This window comes from Crotalus tigris, unplaced genomic scaffold (assembly GCF_016545835.1).
Source record: "Crotalus tigris isolate CLP2741 ecotype Arizona unplaced genomic scaffold, ASM1654583v1 scf7180000022970.308977840:1548163, whole genome shotgun sequence".
NCBI lineage: Eukaryota > Metazoa > Chordata > Lepidosauria > Squamata > Viperidae > Crotalus > Crotalus tigris.
In genome coordinates, this window is record NW_024099557.1 from 176,309 (window position 1) to 189,536 (window position 13,228).

General features: G+C 46.8%; 1 protein-coding gene across 4 annotated transcripts in view; it reads left to right on the plus strand.

Moving 5' to 3' along the window:
• Positions 1–13,228, plus strand: part of LOC120297067 (scaffold attachment factor B1-like) — a 38,960-nt gene that overhangs the window by 20,569 nt on the left and 5,163 nt on the right. For all 4 annotated transcript variants that reach the window (XM_039319287.1, XM_039319289.1, XM_039319286.1 and 1 more), the window contains 10 exons: positions 572–672; positions 2,492–2,641; positions 2,878–2,957; positions 3,686–3,816; positions 4,441–4,532; positions 6,379–6,491; positions 8,882–9,178; positions 9,890–10,027; positions 11,186–11,228; positions 12,263–12,375. In XM_039319287.1, the coding sequence (XP_039175221.1) occupies positions 572–672; positions 2,492–2,641; positions 2,878–2,957; positions 3,686–3,816; positions 4,441–4,532; positions 6,379–6,491; positions 8,882–9,178; positions 9,890–10,027; positions 11,186–11,228; positions 12,263–12,375 (1,258 nt within the window). The remainder of the gene's footprint in view (positions 1–571; positions 673–2,491; positions 2,642–2,877; positions 2,958–3,685; positions 3,817–4,440; positions 4,533–6,378; positions 6,492–8,881; positions 9,179–9,889; positions 10,028–11,185; positions 11,229–12,262; positions 12,376–13,228) is intronic.

Consider the following 13,228-nt stretch of genomic DNA (forward strand, 5'->3'; position numbering starts at 1 on the left):
TTATACATTTATATGCCGCCCATCACCATCTAGTCACTCCTAAGATAGAAAGCTCAATAGAAAACAAAACAATCGTTATTAGCATTAAAATAAAAAAACAGTTAAGGAAGAAAGCAACATCCAATGGGGGTAGAGGTGGAGTCTTAATCCATTAACCACTTCCAGAGTGAGACACCCCCAGAACCAGGTTTCAAGGCTCTTCTGAAAGCGAAGAGGGTGGGGGCAAATCTCACCTCAAGGGACCTTTTGCGTGCGTGCGTGGGTGGGGCGAGCCAATCCCATTGGGGTGAGAACAGAGGTTTTAGTGCAGGGGTCTTCAAACTTGGCCCTTTTATGACTTGTGGACTTCAACTCCCAGAATTCCTCAGCCAGGCACATGCGTGCCTGGCTGAGGAATTCTGGGATGTGAAGTCCACAAGTCATAAAAGGGCCAAGTTTGAAGATCCCTGTTTTAGTGGAAAAGAAGTTTTTGGTGGGAGTTGCGTTCCTTTCAAAGGGTGGCAGCAGCAATGGTGGCTGAACTTCTCACATTGCACCTTGTCAGGTGATTCAGTTTTCTCTTTCCAACTAGGTCACAGTAGCACTAGCACCGGTCGGAACTTCTGGGTCAGTGGCCTCGCTTCCAGTACCCGAGCAACTGACCTGAAGAATCTCTTTAGCAAATATGGGAAAGTAAGGCTGCTCTCATTTATTCCTTAAATCCAAAGGTGATCAGCTTGGTTACAGGTTCTTCTTAATCTTTGAATTTTATTTTATCTTGAAATTGTTTAAATACAATTCATTCTTTAAATTAAACTTTTATCTTTCATTTTTATTTTATCTTTCTGTGTCTCAGTATCTAGACGCACAAGTTTTTTTTCCCTCGTGTTGAACCTGAACACTGCTGAACATCAAATTCTCACAACACTTTCTTATGTTTAGGAATATTTATCCATGTAGTAGGGCTGTATTATTACTATCCTTCTCATCTTTCCTATTACCTCCTTCTATTGGTATCTTATGATTATATTATTTTGTTGTTTGTATGTACACTGAGAACTTGTGCACCAGAGACAAATTCCTAGTGTGTCCAATCACACTTGGCCAATAAAGAATTCTATTCTATTTCTATTCCATTCCTTTCCTTTCTTATTGTATTCTATTCTATTTCTGTTCCATTCTATTCTATTCCATTCCTTTCCTTTCTTATTATATTCCAGTGATGGTGAACCTTTTAGAGACCAAGTGCGCAAACTGCAACCCAAAACCCACTTACGCATCGTCACGTGCTGGGTGGGTGTGGCCCATTGGGTGGACGTGGCTGCGATGGTAATGGCAGACTGGGTGGGACTAAAAAGTTCAATCAATCAATTTCAACTTTGCGAGATTTTTTTTTCCCCGCGAGAAGTTGAAATTGATTGATTGATTGAACCTTTTTTTTTTTTTTTTTGCACAGGGCGGCAGAGGCCTAAAGCGAAAAGGTTTTATAAAACCCAGCTGAAGGCCTAGGACTGGGGCAACGACGCAGGTGCCGCCTCTGGCACCTGTGCCATAGGTTCGCCACCACTGTTCTATTCCATTCCATTCCTTTCCTTTCTTATTCTATTCTTTCATTCTAATTTCTATTCTATTCTATTCTCTCCCTTCTAACATGAGGGCTTTAGTGTAACTCTCATTCAGCTAATCCTCCACGTTCTCTAATCAGGATACTAGCAATAGCATTTATATACTGTCCTGTAGTGCTTTACAGCATTCTCTGGGCGGTTTACAATGTAGAAACAGTTGCATGTTGTCCCCAACAATCTGGGTCCTCATTTTTACCAACTTCAGAAGGATGGAAGTTTGAATCAACCTTGAGCGCTCTCAGGAGCAAACTCCAGGCCGTGGGCAGAGTTTGCCTGCAATGCTGCGTTTAACCACTGTGCCATCACGGCTCTCCATTCTGTCACAACATCACACTGCCCCTCCCCCAAGCTTTTTAAATCAGTGGTAAGTCAAAGAGTATCTGTACATTGTGTTTAAAGATTTAGGTGGCAGGAGGGGGTAAACAACGTGAAGCTGTCGTCTCTGTTCCCTTTAAGCGGTAGGGCTAGTTCAGTGATTGTGAACCTTTTGGACCAGGTTGTCGAAAATTCAGAAAATGCCCACCTTGGCTCTGCTGGCATGTCACACATGCTTCAGCCTCTCTCTGGACAAAAGAGGCCTCTCTCGACCTCCCTCCTCCCTGGTCTTTCCAGGTCCTCCAAAGTTGTCATGCAAGAGCGCCCTCTGAAGCCTCGGGAAATCACGTGACAACGTTGCGCGATTTTCAGACGCTTCAAAGGCTGCGTGAGAGCAGGGCCTTCTCACACAACTTCCAGAGAGTCGGGAGATCTTGCGTGTCGCCAGACACGACATGGCCTATCCCCTGTGACGTGTGTCACTGGGCCAGTGGTTGGTCTTGGAAGGCTGCTGAGCGAGATGGATCTTCAGCCAGCAGTCCCCAAGACCGTGTGTGCTCTCTCTCCTCCAGGTGGTTGGTGCCAAAGTGGTGACCAACGCTCGCAGCCCCGGTGCTCGCTGTTACGGTTTTGTGACAATGTCCACAGCGGAAGAAACTACCAAATGCATTGCTCATTGCCACAAGACGGAGCTGCACGGCAAAATAATCTCTGTCGAAAGAGTAAGTGGGGTCTCCCTACTTCAGTGTTTCCCAATCTTGACCATTTTAAGGCATGTAGACTTCAACTCCCAGAATTCCACAGCCAGCAAAGCTGGCTGTGGAATTCTGGGAGTTGAAGTCCACATGCCTTAAAATGGTCAAGATTGGGAATCACTGCGGCCTACTTCCTCAAGGCCCCGGACTGGTGGGAAAATAATCGGTCGCTTCTTTTTTCTGACGATCCAATATACTCTCAGGCAAAGAATGAACCTGCCACAAGGAAGCTTCTGGATAAAAAGGACAGCGAGGGGAAGACCGAAACGTCATCTGGCGATAAGTAAGTTCTGCAGCTTGCTTTTTTTTTTTCTTTTACCTTATTAGATGTGCTCATAGTAACGTAGGCAGTTTACTCCTCTCCCCCACTGTCTTCAGAAATTTATTTATTTATTTATGAGACTTATATATCACTTTAAGTGCAAGCACTTTCTAAGCGGTGTACACCAGTAAGCAATGTATATATATATCTATATTGCCCCCAACAATCTGGGTCCTCATTTTACCTACCCTGGAAGGATGGAAGGCTGAGTCAACCTTGAGCCGGTGAGGTTTGAACCGCTGACCTGCTGAACACAGTCAGCTAAAGTGGCCTGCAGTACTGCACTCTAACTGCTGCGCCACCTCGGCTCAGAAATCACTGTCAGGAAATCAGGTGCCAGCTGAAGAGTTCAAAAGTATTTCTTTCATGCTATCTAGTCACAAGAATCTGATCTACTAATGGCCAAGGCAAATGGGCATCAGATAAGTGTCAAAGGACTTGGTAAAACCACAGTGGGAATCCTGCATCCAGTTTTGGTCACCATGATACAAAAAATAAGTTGAGACTGCAGAGAAAAGACACAAAGATGATTAGAGGGCTGGAGGCTGAAACATGAGGAACAGTTGCCGAGAATCAGTTGTATTAGCCGCTTTGAGTTATTTATAAAAAAATAATAATAAAGGTAGAATATAAATGAAAATAAATTAAATGCCCAGGTCTGCTCTTAAACATTCTTAACTGTTTTTCAGGGGTGCCAGTGTGAAAAAGAATGAAAAGGCTGATTCAAAAGAAGATAGTAGCAAAGCGGATGAAAAGGACGAAAAGGAGAAAGAAGAGCAGAAAGCTGGATCTGCCGATCAATCTAAGACTCCCAAATCAGGTAATTTATTGCTGGAGGGGGGGGGGAAACAACCCTAAGTAGGTGTTTCTCAACCTTGGCGACTTTAAGATGGGTGGACTTCAACACCCAAAATTCTGGGCTGGCTGGGGAATCCTGGGAGTTGAAGCCCACCCCATCTTAAAGTTGCCACGGTTGAGAAACATAGCCCTAAGCCAGTGATGGCGAACCTTTTAGAGACCGAGTGCCCAAACTGCAACCCAAAACCCACTTATGCATCTTTGGATGCCGGGTGGGTGTGGCCCATTGGGTGGGTGTGGCCCATTGGGTGGGCGTGGCTGGGGTAACAGCAGACTGGGTGGGACTAAAAAGTTCGATCAATTCCAACTTTGCAAGATCTTTTTTTTCCCGCGAGAAGTTGAAATTGACTGATTGATTGAATTTTTTTTTTTACACGGCGACGGTGGCAGCGGCCTAAAGCAAAAGGGTTTTATAAAACCAAGCTGAAGGCCTAGGACTGGGGCAATGGCGCACGTGCCCACAGAGAGGGCTCTGAGTGCCGCCTCTGGCACCCGTGCCATAGGTCTGCCACCACTGCCCTAAGCCATTCATTGCTGGCTTCTGCCAACAATTGGATTGTCATCCAATCTCTTTACTTTCGCATAGGGGGCAAAGGGACAGAAAGAACCGTGATAATGGATAAGTCCAAGGGTGAGCCAGTTATTAGCGTGAAGACCACATCACGATCAAAAGAAAGAGTAAGTAAAACATTAAACTTTCCTTGTCACAATTGTTGTTTGCTGGATTTTGTTAAAGCAAGGGAAGGAGACAGGCCAGTTTTACTGTTTTATCCTTGAGAAGCTGGATATCGTTTCACCTTCATTTGCTACACACAATTATAGAAACATCAAGACTTTTTTCCCCCCCTTAATCTTCATTTTGGAGGCGCGTGTTGGTCATTGTTAGAAAAACATTAACTAATGAAATAAAAATAATTGGATAACTGAAATGCGATAAACTACTTTGATATCTTTTTAGGCTTTGGAAGCTTTTTTTTCCTTGTTCGGAAATGTTTTATTAAAAGTTGTTGTAAGCAAAAATACAAAAGTTAAAAGGAGAGAACGATGTAAAAGGAGATGAAAAAGAATGAAAAATAGTAGCGACTTCCAACTTTTTTCAGTGCAGTAGAATAAAAAAAACAATTACACCCTCAACCTTTTACTTTACTTTTTTAAATACTTCAAGCCTTATAGCAATAAAATCATTCTAATCGTAAAAGGCTAAAATTAGAGTTTCGGGTTTTTTTTCCAGTTTCAAGTACAAAATCCAGCAGTGGTTTCCAAATGGAAACAAAAACTACATATATTCTTTTCTCTTTAATTCAAATGGTGGATTTTGCCCTCTCCATCAGCTCCATCACCTTTGCCATCCATTCTTCTGTTGTGGGAAATTAATTGTGTCTTTTTATCTTTGTGTTTTGGAAACTCGATACTAAGCAATAAACATCCTTTCACCCTCTATATTGCAAATGGGAAAATCAATGTGAAACCTTTTAAGATTCTTTATTGAAGTTGATTCTAACTGTTAAGTCTTAAGATGGGCTCAACATCTTTACTCCCAGCAAACCAGAAGATTTTATAATATATATTTTTGCATGATCCTGACTGTCAAAGATTGAAAACGTATGCAGGAACTGGGTATGGCTACTCTAGTGAAAAGAAGGACGAGGGGTGAGATGATAGCAGTGTTCCAATATTTGAGGGGCTGCCACAAAGAAGAGGGGGTCACCCTACTTTCCAAAGCACCTGAAGGCAGGACAAGAAATGATGGAAACTAATCAAGGAGAGAAGCAACCTATAACTAAGAAGAAACTTCCTGACAGTGAGAACAATTAACCAGTGGAACAACCTGCCTGCAGAAGCGGTGAATGCTCCAACACTGGAAGTTTTTAAGAAGAGACTGGACAGCCATTTGTCTGAAATGGTGTAGGGTTTCCTGCCTGAGCAAGGGGTTGGACTAGATGACTTCCAAGGTCCCTTCCAATTCTGTTATTTTTGTAGTCTTGATATTTTGATATTCTTGATGAAGCATAATGTTTTAAGGATAATGTTAAATTTAGATCAGCGTACTTTAAAAGAAAGATCATCTTTCATCTTCAAAAACACCAGGACGTAAAATAACTTAGTAGTCTTCATAAAATAACTTAGGAGCTGCTTTGAAATTAGGGAGAAAGGAAAACAGAGGCTGAAAGACAGTTTGAAATCAGAGAATTCCCTAGCAAAGTTTCACTTTCTGAAGCCTATTACAGACAAAGTTGGGCTAGTTTGTCTAGCACAGGGGTAGGCAACCTCGGCTCTTTTATGACTCATGGTCTTCAACTCCCAGAATTCATGAGTCAGCATAGGAATTCTGGGAGTTGAAGTCCATGAGTCATAAAAGAGCCGAGGTTGCCTGCCACTGGTCTAGCAGTTGTTCTTTTGGAACCTCGCGGCAGAGAGGCAGGCCTGGCTCCTGGAGCCAAGATGAAATAGCCATTTCCTTGATCTTCATCCCCTTCCCAAATGAATTAGACGTGGCAACCTTGTGCTGTGTCTTGAAATGCAGAGCGAGAAGAGCCAGGAACGCAAGTCGGAGAGCCGAGAAAAGAGCCGAGAGCGACAAGGCTCCGTGCCATTCAGCAAAAGCAGGGACAGGCGACCGAACGAAGAACAGCACCGGTGAGACCCACAGGCTAGGGAAGAGGCTCAAATCTGTGCTTGCGTTCAGATTCTTTGCCTCTTTTTCTTTTTTGTTTTAACTTGTGTCACATTTACTTAACAACCTCCTTCATTTTGGGTTTACAGTTCCTATCATAAATGTCTGTGGAGATTTTTGGTCATCCAGGTCCTGGTCGTCCCCAAGGTGCTTTTTCAAAAAGGCAACTGCGCTTCCTTTGTTTTTCTTTGAAGTCATGTCGCTTCTCATCCAAGATGCTTCTTCGGCTCTGACTGAATGGTGGGGAATGGAAGGATTTAAGGACTACAGGGAATATAAATATAAATCCTTCCCTCCTCTACTCTTCAGTCAGAACTGAAGATGCTTCTTGAGGAGAAGCGAAATGGCTTCCAGGAAAAACCAGGTCCAGTTGCCTCTTGAAAAAGCACCTTGGGTTCCCATCATATCTAGCCATTGTGCTGATAGGGAATGACCATAGTACAGTGGTGGCGAACCTATGGCACGGGTGCCAGAGGTGGCACTCGGAGCCCTCTCTGTGGGCACACGTGCCGTTGCCCCAGCCTCGCCTCCTCCCGTGACCCCCTCCTCACCAGCAGTCCCCCTGGAGGAGAGTCGCCCCCAAGCATGGCCCACATGGAGCAGCACAGCCGAGGACATGGCAGCCAGGCAAGCGTAGACAATACTCTGCCCTCATGACCCATCCCGCACAGTTGATGCTGTGCGGCTCAAGCAGAAGGCGTGGCCACCATGGCGCTGCTGGGCTGCCTGGGCGATCTGTGGCGGGTCCTGGAGGCAGTGAGTGGCCCTGCGGGCAGGCGGGGTGGAGTGGAGCTGGGGCGGGCCAGTTTTTGGGCACTTGGTCTCTAAAAGGTTCGCCATCATTGCCATTGTCCATGTCCTCCTTACAACCAGCTTGATGACCACTCAAAGTTACGACAATCCCCCAAATCATCTTTGAAATTCCAGAGGCCCAGTTCTCTCTCCATCGGTCACATGACTTCATCTTGGTGAGCTGCAGCTGACCTGCATTTATACTCCTGTGCCGTGCTTGACGGTCACATGATCATGGTTTGTGACTCTTTTTTTTTTCCAAAAACAGTGTCCAGTTGGTTCCCTTAACAACTGCAGTGTTTGCTTTGCAACCACCAGGTTCGCTTAGCAACCGCGGCACAAAGGCTGTAAAATTGGGCACCTTCGTGTGGTGACTGACTTAACTATATTGACTTAGGGCTAAAATTGCAGGCTCAGCTACAGTCGTAAGTCGAGGACTACCTGTAGCCGAGCACATTGGGAGAACCCCCAATTTAGTGAGGGCTGATCTTTTAATGTGCCCATCTAATATTAAAACATCTACCTTTTGTTCTACTGAAGCAAAAAATTAATACAAACAATTGCAATGTGAATAACTAATCAAGGAGGTACAGAACCCGCGAACTCTGCTCTGCTGTGTTTATTTTATTTTTAGATTTTTACTTACAGGTAACTCAAGGTGGTGAACATACATAATACTCCTTTCCCCTATTTTCCCCACAACAACCATCCTGTGAAGGGGACTGGGCAGAGAGAGAGAGAGTGACTAGCACAAAGTCACTCAGCTGGCTTTCATGCCTAAGACCAGGGGTAGGCAACCTTACTCTTTTTATGACTCGTGGACTTCAACTCCCAGAATTCCTGAGCCAGTATAGCTCAGCTTGGAAACCTCTCCCTTTCCCCTCAGCGTGGCTGGCTCAGGAAGTCTGGGAGTTGAAGTCCACGAGTCATCAAAGAGCCGAAGGTTGCCTACCCCTGCCTAAGACAGACTAGAACTCCTTTCCTGGTGATTGGCCCAACGTCACCCAGCTGGCTTTCATGCCTGAGGCGGGACCAGCACTCCCAGTCTCCTGGTGATTGGGCCAGTGTCAAGCAGCCAGTTTTGCTGCCTAAGGTGGGGCTAGAACTCACTCTCTCCTGGTGATTGGCCCAGCATCACCCAGCTGGCTTTCATGCCTAACGTGGGACCAGAACTGAATCCAGCACCTTCACCGTTATACCACCCTTGTGAGGGTGGAGGTGACATTTCTTTCTCCCCAGCCAGTTCAGCATCTAAGCCAGGGCTAGGCAACCTTGGCTCTTTTATGACTCGTGGACTTCAACTCCCAGAATTCCTGAGCCAGCCACGCTGAGGGGAAAGGGAGAGGTTTCCAAGCTGAGCCATGATGGCTCAGGAATTCTGGGAGTTGAAGTCCACCAGTTATAAAAGAGTCAAGGTTGCCTATCCCTGGTCTAAGCAAACCAGCCCAAAGAGGGCCAGGCTTGCTCATTCCTTCCTTCCATGGGAAGCACGACAGCAGGAGCCCGAAGGCAGAGACAGCCTGCCGACCAGAGCCAGCCATCCCTTCTCTCTCCCTTACAGCACCGGCGATCGTCGAGAAAGACAGCGCTTGCGCCTGCAATCCCTCTGGGAGCAGGAGGAGCGGAAGAGGTTGGAGATCACCCGCGAGAAGCTGGAGTTTGAACGGGCGCGCCTGGAGCGGGAGCGGATGGAGCGGGAGCGGCTGGAGCGAGAGCGGATGTACATCGAGCACGAGCGGAGACGCGAGCAGGAACGGATCCAGCGGGAGAGAGAGGAATTGCGGCGGCAGCACGAGCAGCTGCGCTACGACCAGGAGAGGCGCGTGGCCCTGCGGAGGCCGTATGACATGGATGGGAGGTAAGGGTCACATTTGCAACTGTGGGTCAGTTGAGGGGCCCTTGGTGCCCTCTGAGCTTGGTGGTTTCCTTGCAGATGTTTCATGAGCTACCTGGGTAACATCAGGTGGCTCATGAAAGGGGTTGGGAATTGTAGAGAGGAGGAGGACTCTGAAGTCCTTGGCGCTCTCTGAACTTGGTTGTTTTCTTGCAGATGTTTCATGACCCAACTAGGTAACATCATCAGTGCTAGAAGGAAGGAGGTGGAGGAGGACTGTGGGGTCCTTGGTGCTCTTTGAACTTGGTTGTTTTCTTGCAGACGTTTCATGACCCAACTAGGGAACGTCATCGTTACTAGAAGGGAATGTGGAGTTTGCTCTTTCCTGGTCCTGGTGATGTTCCCTAATTGGGTCATGAAACCTCTGCAAGAAAACAAGCAAGCTCAGAGAGTACTCAAGACCCCACAGTCTTCCTCCTCCACTCTGCAATCCTCCCTCCCTTCTAGCACCGATATTACCTAGTTTGAGTACTGAAATGTCTGCAAGGAAACCACCCAGCTCAGAGAGCACCAAGGACCCTCCATTTCAACCCTGAGCTACAAATATTTCTCCTTTATTGCAAATCAGGTTTCATTCCCTTAGATTGGATCTGCCAGCAACTTAGGAGATCTGGGGGCGGGGGGGAAGGGTTTTTTTTTTTTTTAAGGCTGATCTCTTGACCTCCTCGCTTGCAGGAGGGATGATCCTTACTGGCCAGAAGCCAAGCGGATGGCAATGGACGATCGTCACCGTTCTGATTTCGGCCGCCAGGATCGGTTCCATGACTTCGATCACAGGGAGCGTGGGCGGTACCAGGGCCATCCTCTGGACAGGTAAGCCGGGGAACGGAACGTTTTGTTTTCCTGTCGGGGAAGTTCTTCATTCAACTCCCAAGTGTACTTGCCCAAAAGTGGATCGCAGGTAGTCCTCACTCTGTGACGATTCCAAGTGACTATTGACCCCCGCAAAAGGTACATGATGCCAATTTCAAAATTTAGACCATTTTTTTTCTCTACAAGGGATTCCTATTCAGCACAATTTTTACAAGGGATTCCTATTCAGCACAATTTTTAGAAAAAACTATTTCTCACCGTAACTCTGCTTCGAATATTTGAACATTGGGACCAGAATTTCCATTGCTAAGCAAGGAGTTTGTTAAGTGAGTCATGCCTGGTTTTACAATCTTTTTGCCACGGTTGTTAAACGAATCAGTGGAGTTGTTAAGCCAGTTGTGTAACTGTTAAGCACATAACGGCTTCCCCCATGGACTTTGCTTGTCAGAAGCCAGGTGAGAAAGTTGCAAGTGTCAATCACATGGCTCCAGGATGCTGCAACCATTTGTAAGCACGTGCTGGCTGCCAAGCATCCCAATTTTGATCATGTGACCTTAGGGACACTGCAACAGATGCTTAAGTGCAAGGACCGGTCATAAGTCACCTTTTTCAGTGCCGGTGTAACTTCGAACAGTCGTTAAATGGAATGGTTCTGTAAGTCAAGAAGTACCTGAAGAAGTTCTTTGAGAGCCAGCCTTGAGCAATTAGTACATCATAGGTCAGTGATGGCGAACCTTTTAGAGACCGAATGCCCAAACTGCAACCCCAAAACCACTTATGCATCGTCGGGTGCCGGGTGGGTGTGGCCCATTGGGTGGGTGTGGCTGCGGTGGTAACGGCAGACTGGGTGGGACTAAAAAGTTCAATCAATCAATTCCAACTTTGCAAGATCTTTTTTTTTTCTGCGAGTTGAAATTGACTGATGGATTGAATTTTTTTTTTTTCCCACATAGCGGCGGAGGCCCAAAGCTAGAAGGTTTTATAAAACTCAGCTGAAGGCCTAGGACTGGGGCGACGTTGCGCGTGCTCACAGAGAAGGCTCTTAGTGCCGCCTCTGGCACCCGTGCCATAGGTTTGCCACCACTGAGTTATAGGTTATGTATGATGTTGGGGATCAATCCAGAGCAAAAATCTGATATGACTATTTTATTTCCCCAGGAGAGAAGGGTCCCGGGGGATGATGGGAGACCGAGAAAGGCAGGTGAGCCGTGTTCGTTGTGCATTTGAAAGGAGGAAAGCTTGAGAGTGAGAACAATCAGTGGAACAACTTGCCTCCAGAAGTTGGGTCCTCTAACACTAGAGGTTTTTAAGAAGAGATTGGACAGCCATTTGTCTGAAATAATATAGCATTTTCTGCTTGAGCGGGGGGGGGGGTTGGACTAGAAGACCTCCAAGGTCCCTTCCGACTGTTATTTTGGGATGCTATAAGGCAGGGGATGGTATATATTATTTTGGGATGGTATAAAGCAGGAGATTGTATACCAGGGATAGGCAACCTTGGCTCTTTTATGACTTGTGGACCTCAACTCCCAGAATTGCTGAGGGGACACGGAGAGGTTTCCAAGCTGAGCCATGCTGGCTCAGGAATTCGGGGAGTTGAAGTCCACGAGTCATAAAAGAGCCCAGGTTGCCTGCCCCTGGTATACGGTCTCCTGCCTTGAGCAGGGGGTTTGTTTAAAAGGTCTCTGAGCCCTATAATTCTGTGTTATCTGCCATTCCTAAAACAGAAGCTTCAGGTTTCAATTCTATAGACATTTTCAAAATTTTCTGGACCAACATAAGTATCTGGTTCCAGAATCCCTTAACACTCCGGAGCACTTTTGAGAAGGCAGTGCTTTGCAGCTCTTGAAAGCAGACTTTTAAAAGTCCCAATGCCTCGAGCTGTTTCTTTAGTTCAGTTGCTTGTGAGCATCTGGTGTTTCTTTTCGGGCAGATGAGCCACCAGACAAAACAAAAACTCGTTGAAATGCCTACTGCAGCCTTTGTGTCCCTGCCCTACCTTTGATTTTCCCTTGTACTAGGGCAGGGGGTCTTCAAACTTGGCCACTTTAAGACTTGTGGACTGGCTGAGGAATTCTGGGAGTTGAAGTCCACAAGTCTTAAAAGTGGCCATGTTTGAAGACCCCTGTATTAGGGAACCTGCTGCATAGCTTCGGAAATCTTTGCCTGCACCCCACGTAGCACTCCTTCATACGCCAGTTGTATAATTGTTCTTGTCTCCTTCTCCTCTTTCAGCACTATGCAGAGGAACGCCACAGAGACCCAGACCGCCACTCCAGAGAAGGTTGGGGCAGCTACGGGTCGGACCGGCGCATGAACGAGGGGCGCCGAATACCTCCCCCGTCCCGGTGAGTGGCTTCCATCGGTGATCACCTTCAAATGGCGTTGAGTCCAGAAACCAGTTAAATACAAACAGAACATGGGTGCAGCGAGTCCTTGATTTAATGACAGCCACCGAGACCAGAATTTCCCTCATCACTTCAGTGACCTGGTCACAAAGTGCAACTGTGTCGTTCAGCGGTGGCAATCCCTGCCCTCTTGATTGCCGTGGTTAATTGAATCCGTCGATCATTAGATTTGGCGACTTCCTGCCAGCTTCCCCACAGCTAAAGTCAGTGGGGAAGCTGGCAAGAAGCTGCAAATCCCAGGCTTGCAGTTGAGTTAAATGGCTGCTTTGGGGGGGGGGGGTTGAAGATGTGCCATGTGGTTTAGTAAGGGGGGTGCCTAAGAGTGTGCTGCATGGGTTGGGTAGGCTGGGTGAGGGTTTATCAGAATAACAGTTGGAAGGGACCTTGGAGGTCTTCTAGACCAACCCTCTGCCCAAGTAGGAAACCCTATACCAGGGGTAGGCAACCTCGGCTCTTTTATGACTCATGGACTTCAACTCCCAGAATTCCCAGTTGAAGTCCATGAGTCATAAAAGAGCCGAGGTTGCCTACCCCTGCCCTATACTCTTCTGGACAAATGGCTGTCCAGACTGCTACTTAAAAACTTCCAGTGTTGGAGCATTCACCGCTTCTGGAGGCAGGTTGTTCCACTGGTTAATTGTTCTAACTGTCAGGAAGTTTCTCCTTAGTTCTAGGTCAGTGATGGCAAACCTTTTAGAGACAAAGTGCCCAAAAACTGGCCCCGCCCCCGATCCAGCCCCACCCCACCTGCAGGGCCACTCACCGCCCCCAGGCCCCACCGCAGATCACCCAG